Below are 15930 nucleotides of genomic sequence, written 5' to 3' on the forward strand. Positions count from 1 at the left end.
CAGCAGGAGATTCAGAAACTGGAAGAACAGTTAAAACTTTCAGCAAAATCCCAGACTTCAGGAGAGCCCAGAGACTATAGGGTGAGTAAAATCACACTTAGTGACCGAAGGGGTTTGTTTACTACAGTTAAGTACCGAAACCTGTATTGTCTTGGGGATTGGTTCTTTAGAGACTGGTTTTTTTCCTCTGTTGTCACCAGAGAAAGGATATTTTCCCCCAGCTGACTGGATGGCCTTTAGGAAGTGAGAGTGTACTTGTATTATTTCTTACGGAGATGTTCTATATGCTGAAACTATAGAGTTTCACAGCCTGTGAGTCTGGTTTAAATGAACTGAGGAGGACGATACAGACATCTGGCTCTACCGTGGGTAGAGGGTGCTTGAGGGGTGACTTCTGGGTTCTAAACGTGTTTAGTTTCTTCAGCTGTAACAGCTGTAATAAGAGATGTCTTAATTAAGTTTATAAATCAGTCCTTTTTTCCATATTTTCATTTGTTTGATGCTTGGTACAAAGATTAACTTTTCCTTTTTTGTTTTTTTCACATAAATGAACATTGTACAGAACTATGAATTGATTCTACAGGTATGGAAAACAGCATGAACATCTCTTGAACTTTTCTTTCCTTTTCCTGTCAATTTCTTCTATTAATTAGATCTGCTTTGGCTTTTTTCTTGTTCTTGGTACATCAAGGCTTGCTTCAGCTTGGCTTGGAGATAAGGTTACATGTTTTAGGGTGACAGAATTCTTGCAGGGAGTGAGGAACCACTTTCAATTTAATTTCCTGTACAGGAGTGCTTTATCCTCTTGGCCTGTTGCTCAGATGTATTACAGGCAGTTACTTAGTGTAAGAGAGCTTTTTGGCATGAAAGAAGTTGAGGTTTGGAGTACAAAACAAAGATGATGGAATTACTATGATACACCGTGCCTCAGCCTTCGGGTTCTGTTCGCGGCCCTGCTCTGAACAAAACTTCAATGCATATACTACTTAATTTCTTTTCCTTCTATTCTTTCATGTACACTTTATGAAATTGTATACCGTGGTGTTAAAGAAGCAAATCTTGTAGGGACAACTGAATCTTTGATAGAGAGAATTTTCCATGCTGGAGGACCCCTCACTGTCACTTGCCTTCTGTAGCCTCTGACAGGACTTCTTAAGAAACAGAGGGATTTCATGTCATTCTGCATCAGTCTTGGCTTCTCATTTGCGTGAATGCCATTGCCTGGCATTGAGATTTCCTGAGTACATCACACACACAGCCCACGTGGTGTTATTCACAGTGTGGCAAAGAGCAGAAAAAGAAGGGCAAAGTTTTTTATTTTGAAGGCCACACGTCTTGTTGAAGATGTGTTTGTTCTTGGGCGTACAAAGTTTCATTGTTTCTGGAATTCTGGTGCCAAAATCTTATAGCATTAGAAAGTATAAGACTTCTAAGAGATTTTTGTATACGGAAAAGCTTTACTGTAAGGCCTGTGTTATGCTTAACAGTTGATTAATTGCTGATGAGATGAGAATAAGATAGGTATATAATTAAGGAAATGTATATTGGCCTGCAAGCAGTTGTAAATGTAATGTTAATCACTTTTGGTATTCTTAACTAGTCTATAACACTCTCTGTGCTTATTAATTTGACTAAGTTAACTTTATTCTTTATTTTGCTAGAGGGTGGTTTTCTGCTTTAGTAATATCTGTACAATACTTTGAAGATGTAAAGTTATATGTTAATACAAACAATTTTTATTGTATAGTATTGAAGCAGGATTTGCATAAGTTCATACACTTATTGATGAACGAAGCTTTTATTTTGTGAAATCTCATCTTCCTTGCTCATCAGCATTGCTCAAATTATTTTCTTTTCAGAAGGTTTCCCATTGCTTTCCTACCTGAGCTTGCTTTCAGTGTGCTTAATGACATTATTACTTCCAACAGTCTGTCACCCTTGGTTCTCTCCTGCCTCTGTTACCCACTAGTGCTCCTAGCCTTGCCTTTGCATTAAATACTGGGACAAATGAGTGACCATTTTCCTGCAGCTCTGTGCACGATTGGGTCTCACTGAGCTCAAGTGCTCTTCATTTTTAGGCGATTTTTTTGAAAAAGGGTACCTGTTTAGAGTTGGCTACTGTCGGTCTCTCTGATTTGCAGCCATTCTGTAGGTTACGCTGCATCTTTATCTTTCAATTCTTGCTTCTTCCTTTAAACTGGAAGTCCTCAAAGTAATGAAAGAAGGTTCTGAGGTTACAGAACATCTAATGCTATTAGTAATAACTCATGTAACCTTATTGTATTTTAATCTTAATCAAACAAAAAAACCAACACACACATACCCTCCGCACCACAAGGCCCTTTTGATGAGCACTGGTCCCTGAGACTATGCGTTCCTTCAATGCTGTGTGAGAACATGGCAAATGTTAACAGAGTCATCATCTGTGTGATTGGGAGCTGCTGCATTTGGAAAAGAAATTTTCAGACCACTACTTTTTCATCCTTTCTGTCTACATCTAGTTTTAGTTTCCTCTGGGATTTTAGCACTAGTTTAGTCCGTAGTGCAACTCCACCTGCTTTGCCATGAAATGAATCTTGTTTCCAGTTGTAAGTTTGTCATATTGCCTGAATATCTGTATAATGTGATTTCTGTATAGGTGGAATCTTTGCAAGCAGAAATAAAAGAGAAGATGGATGATTACAATAAGTTGTTGTTAGAAAAGGAGCAAAACCACCGGGAAATTACAGCTCGTGATAAAGAGATAGAAAACCTGGTGGCACAGGTTCGAGAACTGGAGCGCAGTGGTGCTGGAGTCTCAAAGACTGTACATGACTTGGAACAACAACTGCTAAAAATGAAGAAAGTGGAAACTGAATTAAAACAAGTAATTTAAAATGCTTATTTAAATGGGGGTTATGCATTATGGCATTATGCAGACAGTGTCTTTGCAGGGCTGTCAGTGACTGTGTCGCAGTGTTGTTTGAGACTGTGCCTGGCACCTAGTGGCGAGTTAAACTGCTGTGCTAATGGTGGGTATCACAGCCACGTGTTAAACAAACACGGGCTTAATGGACTGTAAGCCTGCTTACTACAGAGATGGCTTTTTGACGGTTGCCATGTTCGCATGGATCAGAGCCACTCTTCTGTTTCTCTGAAAGTTCCTTAGAAGATAGTGTTACTGGGTATTAAATATCATGGGTCTTCACTAAGTACCGATGTTTAAAATCATGTTTTCTTAACAGGTAGCTCTTTTTGCTGTGTGTCTTTGGAGACAGATCTGTTTGCTATAGTCTGAAATTTTTAGTGCTTTTTTACTACTGCAGATTTAATCCAGGTTTGGGTTAAGAATTATATTCCATTTAGCAGAAATATTTCTTTTACCAAACATCCGAGTAACCTTTTCTTGCTTCTTAAGCTAAATGTTTAAGTTTCATCCAAGCAATTTTCCCTGGTCAAGTGTTATTGGTGTGTCTCTTAAGTTTGAAGATTTGACACTGGCATAATCTAAACTAATTTTATTAGTTTTTAATTGCTAATTCTGTAAATATTTGCTTACATTATTTTTCTGGCAAAGGACCATCAAGGTGATCAGGGGGCTGGAGCAAATTATTTTTAAGAGGGGGCTGAAAGAACAGGGTTTGTTTAGCTTTGCAGAGATCCTTCTGTGCCCTGCAATCACATAACATGAATTTATAGAGAAGATTGAGTCAGACTTGGAGGTGCAAAACACTCCATCTCTTAAATTAAGTCTCCACCTCTTAAATTTATCTTGGCAGATATATGGGTATCATAACGAATTTGGAAATGGCTACAAGGTGTTTAGGTTCTTAAAAATAAAATACTATGTAATTGAGAAAGTATATCACTGAATACTAAATTTTCAGAAGTTGTTAAACTTAGGTTAGAAAAGGTAAAGGAGTGCACTCAAGTGCCCTAAAACCATTCAGTTGTTTGAATTCCTGTTTCTGTAGCAGCCATTGGAAATATGTACTTCTCTTCTTGCGCTGGGGTGTTTCAGGGGTGATGAAGTATTTTGGCAGGATTGTTCCAGTTAGGTGGGTACATATATTGACAACAATTAATTGTAACATCTTAAAAAAAACCTTTTGCAGGATAAAGAGGCACTGCAACAGCAACAGTACAACAACCTGATTCAGATATCTGCCCTGCAGTCTAAACTGGATGAAGCGAGGCACAGAGTACCAGCAGACAGCAGCTCTGCCCCGGTGCTGAAGGAGCAGTTACAGGCAGAGCAGGAAGCACTTCAGACCAAAGAGAGAGAGGTATGAGTTTTGGTAGGGTCTTGCAGACTTCCAAGCCCCTCAGTAACTGCAGAAACATTTGTTCAGCCTTGTAACTGGGGAATTGGAGCCATTCAAAACCCCTGTGACTAATGCTGCAGTAAATGTACTTCTTACTCGGTATTCTCTATGCTTTGGCGTTAACTAACCTTCCTCCTTCTTGCTTTGTTCTGTTTTGTCAAGCCCCTGTCCATCTGTCTCCCCTCCCCCTGGAAACTATCTTGAAACTATGATTCATATCAACTGTGAGACCAATCAATCATTATCTGTTATAAACTGATTTTCCTTTCCTTCTAAAGCTGAAGTGGAAGGTAGATATATTTTTGTTTGACTTCAGAGGGCGCAGTGATTTCTTTATGCCCAGAAAGGACAATTATGCCTAATGATATCATCTGACCTTCTCTATGTTGTGAGGCAGAGAACATTAGCCATGAGCTCTTTTACCAAGCTAAGCTGAGACGCAGTGTAATTGGTCACGTTATTTAGAATGTTTGTTGGATTTATACACACATACAGTCCCCTCCCCTGTAAGTTTATGTAATGTTACATAATTATGATTGCATCTGTTAATATAGAAACATACAGTCCAGTTTAGGATGTGCAAAGAAGAAAATGTGAGTGATCCTCCAATTAATTGTACACCATTATTTCAACAGCAGTAAGATAATAAAAACTAATTTCTTGCAGATGGCAACTCCATGGAAGTCTGGCTTGAGGAGCCACTAAGCCTTTTGCATTCTTCCTTACTATCCCCTAAGGCAAGAGATGATAGAAGCTGTGGGTGGCAAGGTCACAACGTTTCCAAAAATCTCAAGCTTTCCAACAGCTACAAGCAGAGAAATGTGTAGTTATTGGCTTTTCTACAGGTCAAAGGAGCTGAGAGCTTTTTCAATGCTGTGTTACTGGGGGTAGCACTGCAGTGCTCATTCCTGTTGTCTTGGAGGAGAAGAATGGTGATTAGGTTAAGCACTTGTGATTTTATTAGGCATCAAATGCTAACATGTCTCCTATTGTTATATCAAATTCCATCAGTGGTCAAGCCTTGATTGTACAGAATACAGATTAACATATCTTTTATGAGCAATTCAATATTTCTAAAAGAAAATGGAAAACCCCTTTGCAGTCCTTTGGTGTCACAGCAGAGGAGCAAGAAGACCAGCTTCTTACTCTCTTTGTCTCAATTATTTTATTAATGCAAATTGATTAGAGAGAATTTAAATCATGGAATTTACTGAAGTTACTTTCAGTAAATAAGGTGATGAGTGAAGTTTTATTCTGCTTAAATAAGAGAACTTAATGGAAACAACTGTATTTTTTTCTTCTTTTAGATTGCAAGCTTGTTAGACCAACTCAAACAATATAAAGATAATTTGATCAGTAAAAATGAGGAGATATTGCAGCTGAACTTGCAGTTAGAGATGCAAAAAAGCCTTAGCACTTCCAGCATCAGCCAGCTGCAGTTAGAGAATGCACACTTGAAGGTAGGTTTTCGTAGCTTTGGTGTGCACCAGCTAAAACTCCAGAGACTTCCTTTCTTGAGTCTTTTGTCTTGTGCTGTTACAAACAGACACTCTGTTTCTCATATCAAGGGAATATTGCATTACTGCTACAAGGCTAATGCTGGTTGTTAGAGAACATCCCCCCGCGATATTCAAGATTCCTGCCGATGACATTATCATCCAAAGTAATTTGATTTAAATAAAAAGCTTAGCTTTTTTCTACCCCTGACAAATAATGAACTACAGTGGTGTCATTTAGTAAGCCCTGTAAGGTTCCTGACCTCTACAGCCATAACAAATGTTGTTACAAGTTAGAAAACTTGTCGGTTTTCAGACTGACAGCTGAAGTGTTCATCTTTTACCTTCAAAGTCAAGAAATGTTGTGACAGCCTAACCCAGTGGTACACATCTAAACTAAGTAGCTGTAGTTTTGTTCTTGAGTTCTTTAACGTGATAGTAGGGAGGAGAAATTTTAAACAAAGCCCTTGGTTCTGTTCTGCCATCAAGTTGGGAGACAAGTCCTTGCTAATGAGATTGCTGTTTTTCCTCATCAGGAGGATCTAACAAAACTTCATGCAAAGCAAAATCAGGACCTGAGTATTAGTGGCTCCTCAGCTTTGTCATTCCCACAAGCACTGCTTGAAGAAAAGAATCAAGAAATTGATCACTTGAATGAGCAGATGAAGAGGCTCCAGCATGAGCTAGAGAATACTCTGGAGAATAAGGTAAGAGTACTTACTATATGTTCATTGTTTGATTTTGAGGGAAGCAAGGTATACAGAACCTTATTGTAAAGAAAACGTACTTGATAATTCTCTCAGGAAAGTGGAGAGCATTCTGAGTAGCTACCAGACGCAGTGTGCAATTATTCCTGTTGTAAAATGCGTGATTCAAAAGAAAAACGTAACCTCAACTCTATGTACAATAGTGATTCTGCCGACGTACAGTAAGATTCAGGCCTTATCTTTTGCTCAGGTTATGCAAGACCAAAAATCTGAAATTGAAGAACTGAGATCACTTGTTGAGCACCTTCGTGGTGATCAGGAAAGGCTGCGTAAGGACAAAGACGAAGAGGTAGAACAGCTCCATGGAGTAATTGAGAAGCTTCAAAAAGAGCTGGCACAATTTGGACCAGTATGTCATGAAGTCAGTGACAGCCAAGATGATCTCTATCAACTTGCTTCAAGAAAGCCAGTGGAAAACCTCCAGAATGAGCTGAGGAAGGGACTAGTAGATTGTCAGGTAGATACTCATCCAAACAGAATAAATGCATTGCTACTCTCCAAAGTGAGAGAACTTCAGGAGGAACTAGAGCTTGCCTCAACTGCTAGAGAAGCTCTGCAGCAGCAGCTGGAAGAGAAAGAATTGCAGTTCAAAATGGAAGTGGCAACTTTGGAGAAAAAAAGCCAAAAATTACAAGAGTCATCAGAGCAGCATGTTGTAGAGCTGAACTCTCTGAGAAAACGGCACAATGCACTTCAGGAAGAGCACAGCCTTTTCCAAACACGTTTTTCTCAGAGAGAGGTTGAAGCAACCATGACTTCTTCTCGGATCCAGGAACTTGAAGATACTGTGAGAGAAAAGGAAGCAAATATTCGAGAGAAAGATACGCTAATGAAGACAATGGCAGATCAAAGAGAAGCTGACAAGGCGGAGTTGCAGTACTTAACAAAAAAGGCAGCACAGCTTCAAACCAAGTTGGAAAAGAGAGATGCAAGTCAGGCTCAAGATGTTTATAGTCTTCAGTTAGAAGTTTCTAGACTTGATTTCCAGGTGCAAGCACTGAATCAGAAAGAAGCAGCTTATCAGAGAGAAATCAATGAACTGCAAAGTAGCACTGCAAAACTGAAAGATCAAATCAAGGCATATGTGAAAGAGCTGGAAGCCTTAGAAGTGGAAAAAGGTGAACTGATTTCACAGTTGGAATCCTACAAGCCAAAGGAGCAACGTGATCACAAAGAGACTGACCTTCTCAAGCCGTTCTGCTGGGTAGAAAGAAAAGGCGGAGCCTTAGAAAAAGGAGTGAAGGAGCTGAAAGAACTGGAAGCAAATGTTGATCAGTCATCTGTGGTACTGGCTTCCCCAACTGATAAACTGGTATGTGATTAAATTTTTAATAGTATTATTTTTTTAAATAATCCAATTTTATACGTCATATAAAGCCATATAGTTTATCCTTTTCAGTGCTGTAAGGAAAGGTGAAGATGAATACTATGGCATAAAAATGACTGTGGTGAGTCACTTGAAGGTTGTCTGTCTACCTTTATGTAGTTTCTCCAGCAGTGGCTAGAGGTTGATGCCTGGAAGGCCTAAGAACAGGACAAGGATGCATGGAAACCTAAGCCAGTCAGTTTTTCTGAGCTGAATATGGGTTTTGGTATGGATCCTAAGATCTGTGTTGGGTGTGGGTGGCTAGGTGTTGGCAGCTGAGTTGCTGCAGCAGGACCTCTATGAGAAAAGGCCAGGGCTGCTCCATGCTGGGCACAGCTACTTCCACCACAAGGCACAGCTGCTTCCACCAGAAGACACAGCTAAGCCTATCAGCCATATGCGTGGAATTGCTGTGAAAACTAAGGGGCAAAATTCTGCATAGCAAGGGAGGAGGGAGGAGGAAAAAAAGCATGAGAAACAGCCTGTGGAACAGACCACACTGGAGCAGATATTCACTGCAGGGGAGGAGGTAGAGCAGTTTGGAATGAAGGAGTGAAAATGGGCCTGAGGAGTAAAGACCAGGAAGGGCAGGGAAGCAGTTTCAGTGTTCGTTTTTGTTTCTTGCCATCCAACTCTATTTTAATGATCATAAATTAAGTACATTTTTCCCAAGACAAGTCTGGTTTGCCCATGAGAGTAGTTAGTAGGTGACACCTCTGACTGCAGGCATGGCCTGGGATGTACAGACCTTGGATCCAGACAGGCAAATCTGTGGAGGTGCTGCTTTGCAAGGACAGAGCAAAGCTCTGCTGTCCAGCAGCGTTCCTCTGCAGAAAGATTGTTCTAGTCCTGTTAAACCGTGATCGGGATGATGGCAGCAAACCAGCGATTTGAATTCAGGGATGAAGGGGGTGGGGAAGAAGGCAGCTAGGGGGAAAAGGAGACCCTCTCTTAAAGAAGTGGGTGGACCAGCTTGGGAAGGGGCTTCGAGAAAATTCAGTGCCTGGGGCGCTGAAGATGAAAACCGTGGAGGAAGCAAGACAGCCAGACAATCTGCTTAAGTTGTGGAGGAGTTAGAAGAGAAGCTGCAGCTTAGCATGCTAAATATATTTTCAAGAGATTCCCTTCTGCTGCAGAAGAGGCCCAGCCTTTGCCATGAGCGCACTACTTTTGCCTTAGGAGTTTCTATATTGATGGCATCAGTAAGCCCTGGAATTACAGTGAGTTGGGCACTAGCCTTAGGGTTCCTTAGTCGCCTGGTGATGGCACGCTGGATCCCTGAGGTTATAAGCATGAGGGTAAAGGTATTTTCCTGATGCGGTTCAGAGATGTTCCATTTGGATGTCACCCTCCAGGGTGGAGTGAGTAACAGGTTTAGAGGCTGAAAGACTGGAAGAAGGCTTGACTTCTTGCCTTCTGGAGCAAGCAGTAGGACTTGTTGAAGCAGTGGCTTTGCGACAGTAGCCTTCCCATGGTGTCTGTGACATGCTTGTGGAAAGGAGCATTTTTCTATCGAAAAAGAAAATAACTTTAAGAGGCCTGGGGAAGGGAAGAATCTTTATATAGAAATGCTGACTAAAGGAGAACCCTTGTGGGAGGGTGGGCAGGGATTTATCTGCATACTCCATGGCATAGTGTTGACATCATTCAGGTGTCTCTGCAGTTGGAAGGTGGAAGTCTAGCCTTAGCCTGGTTGATGACCATGCCATCACACTTTGGGAAGGATGCTGGGAAGGTTATGTGGCCATTCAGACACCCAAGCCCTAAGGCTGGAAAATAGCTAGTTATGTGCAAGGATCACAAGAACAGAGAAAGACGGACACGTGTCATCTCCATGTTAAGCTGTGTTTCCCTGTTGGCCTCTGGCAGAGATGGTGGACCTAAGTCTGTTGTTTGGTGCTTGGAAAAATAAAAAAATAAAAACAAACCAGGGTACCCGTCTGGGAAGGCACAAGTATGGCCTTACCAAAATTTAGAATAAAGCATGTCAGTATGTGTGGCTGCTGTGTGTCTCACATGATAGGACATATGAACGCATGTTGCTTTTCCCTCCAATGACTAGAATTAGATGGTCGACAGTTTCTCCTGTGTCAAAATGGCAGCGTCTGTGGCTTCTTAACCATTTTTTTGCTGATGCCCTGGGTCAGGAATTAAGTCTTAAGATAGTTTAGGAGATTTGTCCCATTAGGAAAGCAACAGGTTTTGATTTGTATTTGTTTGAAAGTAGGAGATTACACACCCAGTTATGAGAAAGACCCCTTTTCCTGATGGATACCAAGTCAGCTATGCAGAAATACATTTGTTTGTTGTACAGATTTTTTTTTTTCCTCCTACTGATGATATGCTTGTCAAAGCCTGGTTAGCTAAGTATGAAATACACTAAAGTGTCAGATCATTTTTACACAAAACCTGGGAGTAATAATAAATACAATTATTAAATTTAAGATCTTTTAAAATGCATGTTTTTCAGTTTGTAAAATCACATGTAAATACCTACAATTGATACGTGTTATTCCATTATAGGGAAAAGATGAAGTTATGTTTGACTTGACGATTCACAATATAAATCAAAAAACTCAGATGAAGCAATTACAAGAAAATTACAAGACTGAAGAACTAGACATGATCAACAGCTCTGAAAAGGAGCAAGACTTGAAAAAGCATTGCCAGCAAATGTTGGAAATTCATCAGACTCCTGAATCTCCGAAACACAATTTGAACATAGGCAAAGACACTTCGAAAGACTTTCAGGATTTCATTGCAGGTCTGGCTTCATGGGGCTCACCCGAGATTATGAGAAAGCAAGATACAAGCATGGAGCTTCAGCCAGTGCTTCATCTGACGCCCTTTTCGGAAGTTGAAAGTGCAGATCTTGAAATGATGCACATGAGGTCATCTATGCAAGAAAATAGTTCTGTACTGCTGGGATATTCTAACCTGCATGAAAATGGCAGCAAGGAAGCAGCAGTGGAAGTAGGTAGAAAATCTCCAGCTTTCTCTGAAAGCACTTACTCTGTGGATGATGACCAAGATATGGGGAAGATTTTGGTAAGTGGTATTTCATTCTAATTAAACAAGAATGCTCAGCTCTGTCCCCCTCAGATCATTGTTGCGCCGTTGGCTCCAAGTAGTAGAAAGTTAAGCACCAAGAGTGGGAGGGACCAGTAACATTCTGGATGTAGGACTGTTAGTACCTCTCACAAATACTTGTGTCTGTATCATTTCACAGGAAGATAAAGTCTGTACTTTAGAAAATTAATCTTTGGTTGTATATTTTTTTGTGCTTTGCCCTTGAAGGGCAATTAATTATAAACACATGTCTGTTTCTTAAGACTATTGAAAGGGAGAAAAAAAAAAGAGATGGAATGGGTTCCAGAGAGTCCCAGTGCTGCGTTCACCGTGGTATTTGCCGTTTCTAACACTATGTTCAAGTACGCACTTGTTAAAATCTGCGCTAGCAACAAAGTTGTTTTAAATGCAGATGACTCTACTGCTGGATTTAGAAAACTAAATTAATGTGAAAAATTATTTCCAAGCAGATGAGAGAAGCTGATAATCTAACTCTAACTCCTTCTGATTTACAAGACGATGTAAGATCAAGAACATCTGCCATAGATGCAATGAGCGATGGATACGGCAGCAGTAAGTTTAACTTTGTAAATTCCTTTCACCTTTTGTTAAGCATAGTATAAAAATATTATTATGTTTCCTCTTTCTCCCATTTTCTTTTACTGTGCATCTTTTATTTGAAAGCTACACCTTTCTCAGGTGGTTTTTTGTTTAGAAAGATTTGTGTATTTGTACTATATTTGCTTTTCCCTTTCCGTCTTTATATAACTGAGAAGAAGGCATGGGGGTTTTAGTGAGCCCTGGCTTAACTTAAAACCTTTCTTACTTAAGCTGGTTGAGATCTCAAACAATAACTTCAGCTGACCCTTCTGACTAGCAGAAGAAATCGTGGTTATTTTGCGGGAAGCTATGCTGGTTTCAAGTTCTTTTCATCTCAGTAACACTTGTGGGGGTGGGGGGCCATCTCTTTCTTCAGATACCAGCTCAAATTTGGCAGCTAAACTAAAGCAGGAGCTGCAAACATCAGACCACCTAGATGCTCGTTTCATGGCTTATCTGCAGTACCGTGGAATGCTTCCAGACACTATGGAATCAATGAGAGAAAAAGAGATACTTTCACCACAACTGAAGGTAACATATGATGAATATAAGCATACCAGCAAATAAAAACTGAAACAGAGAAGTGAAATGCTAATATAGAATGGTGTTAGCTGCTACTTTTACACTATAAACTGTTCTGTAGCGGTTTAAAATTGATTATGGTTCTCAAATCATTTTTGCATTTCTCATATGATGAATTTCCTGACATTTGTCTTGCTACAATTGAAAAAGTTTTGCTAGGGCAGCATTGGCGCTGTTCTGGCACAGAGACTGATGGATCTGATCTATGGGTTTGTCTTGGAGGCTTTACAGAAAGCTTTTCATAAATAAGCATAGCCACTTATAACAATTATAATGGCTAGTTGACATCATGCTCCCCTGCCTGTTTTTGTTATTCCGATATGATGGAGAGCTGTGGAAACACCACTTCAAGGTGTGGAGGAATCTGCCATAGTTTGTTCAAGGAGCATGAAGAATATGCAGGAGACCAAGCAGTCATTGCATTGCATGTTCCAGTCAGTAAGGCAAGTTTCAGAAAGTCTATGCCCGGGACGCTTTGGTTAGGTGCTGCAGCTGAGTGAGCTCTCAGGCATTCCAGGAAGTCCAGCTGGTAAAAGAGAGAAATTCAGTGTTCCAATTCATGTCACCGATGAAGCTGGTGAGAAGTACGAGGGTAAGTGCAGCAGACTACAGGGAGTTCAAATACTTGAAGAAAGTGAGGAGCCAAGGAACTCTTTCCTTTCTGAGGTTTGAACACACCTCTTTAAACACCTAACACTGTTGGTCTCCTTAAATGGAAGACAGTGGGTTAGAGTTTTAAAAGAGGAGATTTAGATTTGGACATAAATAAGAGATTCTTAATGATGAGGGTATTGAGACACTGGCCCAGAGAAGCTGTGGAAACATTCAAATTCAGGTTGGATAGGGCTCTGAGCTACCTGATCTAATGAATTAATTCCCCAATGCCCATGGCAGAGGGGTTGGACTACATGACCTTTAAATGTCCCTTCCAACTCAAACCATTCCGTGATTCTGTATCTAAATTTAATAATTCTCAAAGAGCATCATTTTGTAGAAATTGTTCTTCATGGAAGAATTCAATTTTATTTTATTTTAAGGAACAGGTTTTTATTTAGTCTCTTTTATGGATCATCAATCTAGACTTTACTGGCTGTAAAATCCGAGTCCATGTTCCAGTACTGAATGTTGAGTTTGAACTCTTTAGTGTCCTTCTGTTGTTAATGTTTACTAAAGTTTGTCATCGTTTAGCATTGGTTCTTGAAATAATGACTGTTTTGATTCCAGTGACAGAAAAATAACATAAGTTGGTTCAAAACTTAAGTCACTCAAAAAAAGTCAAAGAAAAAATATCAGGAGTTCAAGAGAAGTACTCTGTATTGTTATTGTTAAAGTGAGGAGTAATGAGCTCCACAGCAAGGCTGGGATATTTCTGAAGAGATTTATGTAGAAAAGGCCTTAAATCTCCAGTGACCTTCCTTGAAAAGAGACCAGGAAACAGCTGTGCATGATGTAATAGTTTATGAACAGGGAGTTTATTTAAATGAGATTATTTTGCCTGACAATGTGAGAGGAAACAATTTCCACTGAGTAAATTATTAAGACTGATTATTTTGGGAGATGTTTCTTGCACATAATCTGCTAAATTAAGCCAGGGTTGTCTAAATATGTAATTCAGTTTTCTGGCATCACCAGGGTTTAGTAAAATGGCTTCAGACTTGATAGAATTTGTTCCCAGGAAAGTTAGCTAAATAGTTCAGAAAGAATAAAGATGGAGGACAGTCCTTTGGCTTCGTTGCATGTTAGTGTCTTGATGTGCCCAGCAGTAAGATGCACTAGCCAAGGCTGTCATTCGTACTTTGACTATGCCATACAAATGCTATATTTATGTCGGGGTCCTGATGCCTAACATTATGCATTATCATTTTTTTTCCTTCTCAGACTGTGCTGAAGATGGTCTATGAGGAGAGCCACAAAATATTGGCTTTGTTAGAACATCCCTTTGGTTTTAGGGAGCTGAAAAACATTTCTCAGACCAGAGTGGCAATGGAGGGATGGCAAAAGGAGGGCTTAGCCTTGCTGGATGCTATACAGTCGCTGAAAGATTACCTCATCAAGGTGGCAGATAGAGGAGACAAGGTATGGCAATAAAAATATCATTTAAAGCAAGGGAACCAGTTTTTTACAGACACAGAAATGCATATTGTTATGTAGTTAGTGTGTGAGTACATATGTGCATGAAGAGCAAGGGATTCTCTTGGAGATTTGAACAGGCCTCTTTAAAAACCTTTGGTCTGCTTAAATGGAAGACAGTTCTTAGGGTTAGAGATTGAGAGGTGCCATTAAAAAAAAATTGTTTTTAGCAGGAATTTTCAGGTATTGCAGCTGACTGGAGAGGAGAACTTCTGCAAGCAGTACAGAGCGTCTTTGAGAAGGAGAGAAATGTGCTGCAAATTGACTTGAAGTCTCACTTCTCCAATCATGGCTCTGGTGAAGAAAGTTCATTAGCAGAAAAACTGGAATATATTATGAAAAAACAAGTAAGAAAACCTCTTAAAGTATTGTGCTCATAAATCACCTCTTCTATTCCCTCATTTTTTTAAGGATTTTACAGTTTTATTTCTTCCATTGCTAAATTTTATCTTGTGCTTTAATCCAGACTGTGTGGGATCAGTGGGCTTTTATAGTCTATGTTTTGGTTCCATCTTCCCAAAATTCATATGTTCTGTTACAAAGCCTATTGAGTATATTATTAGTAACTCTCACTCTATTTGGAAGCTTGCTAAGTGGGGTTTTTCTTTGTTGCTTAATGTTAACATTTTGCATTAATATGAAGCATCAACTTAGTCGTTTGAAGCTGCCTCCGTATAAAACATACTGCAAGGATTTCTCTAGGGTTTATCCTTGTAGAAAATATGGGAACAGCCTTGAGATTTAACAGGACTTCGTTTGTTTTCAGGAGGAGCAGAGGCAGTTGGTTGTAGAGCACCTCTTCTCCTCAGACCGGAATAGTTTGCTCTCTGAAATACAGGACCTCCGAGCTCAGCTACGCATGACACATCTTCAGAACCAGGAGAAGCTCCAGCAGTTACAGGAAACCCTTACCAATGCAGAAGATCATGGGAGCAAACAAGAACACCACCTTCGGAGGAAAGGTAGTGATTGCCAAGTTCTTGTTATCTTCTATGTCAGCTCTTTCTTTTTTTGCCTGGAGGATAAAAGGTAAAAAAATACTGGTTTGCAAAGAAGCACTTCTTGGGTTTTGCTAATGCATTCAGGTTTCCTGTGATTTTAGCAGATGAAGGAATTCTTCTTTCTAATACTAGTAGTTGAGAAAAATCTGAAAAGAGAAACTTTAAAACAACCCAAAGCAATAGAACTGAAGGGTCACTCTGTTAAATAGTGTATATGTGTAGAAAACCCATGAAGGACAGTAAAGTACCCTGGTTAGCTTTGGGAAATTTTTTATATATGTGTTTGCTAGTAAGTGGATGGGTTTGCTTAATGAGGCTTGGAATCTGTGAGTAATAAGTTACCTGCAGCATGTTGCAGTAGCTTTTGTAGTCTCACATGCTCACTTTGCCTGGTCCCCTAGGAGCAGAGCTGTGGCGTGTATGTACATCTCTCTGCTCGTTCATCTCATGTTTGAAAAGAAATGAATACTCCAGGCAAAAGCACTTAAATACAGCTGATTCCTGCCTCCCCAGTTTGAACAGTGTAACGGATAATAATGTCAAGCTCTCTGTAATACCAATAACTGTTAACATTTCCTTATCCTAGTTGAGTTATTAGAATATAAGCTTCAGCAG

At 39.9% G+C, this 15930-nt stretch overlaps 1 protein-coding gene across 1 annotated transcript in view; it reads left to right on the forward strand.

Annotated features, from left to right (window-relative positions):
* Positions 1-15930, forward strand: part of PCNT (pericentrin) — a gene marked incomplete at both ends in the record, with an annotated part of 67153 nt that overhangs the window by 38564 nt on the left and 12659 nt on the right. The window contains 13 exons of the mRNA XM_010141978.1: positions 1-81; positions 563-583; positions 2639-2866; positions 4095-4265; positions 5612-5764; positions 6340-6507; positions 6758-7883; positions 10464-10981; positions 11470-11575; positions 11979-12133; positions 14063-14260; positions 15081-15276; positions 15902-15923. Of these exons, the coding sequence (XP_010140280.1) occupies positions 1-81; positions 563-583; positions 2639-2866; positions 4095-4265; positions 5612-5764; positions 6340-6507; positions 6758-7883; positions 10464-10981; positions 11470-11575; positions 11979-12133; positions 14063-14260; positions 15081-15276; positions 15902-15923 (3143 nt within the window). The remainder of the gene's footprint in view (positions 82-562; positions 584-2638; positions 2867-4094; positions 4266-5611; positions 5765-6339; positions 6508-6757; positions 7884-10463; positions 10982-11469; positions 11576-11978; positions 12134-14062; positions 14261-15080; positions 15277-15901; positions 15924-15930) is intronic.

This window comes from Buceros rhinoceros, unplaced genomic scaffold (assembly GCF_000710305.1).
Source record: "Buceros rhinoceros silvestris isolate BGI_N320 unplaced genomic scaffold, ASM71030v1 scaffold17748, whole genome shotgun sequence".
In the NCBI taxonomy this organism is placed as follows: domain Eukaryota; kingdom Metazoa; phylum Chordata; class Aves; order Bucerotiformes; family Bucerotidae; genus Buceros; species Buceros rhinoceros.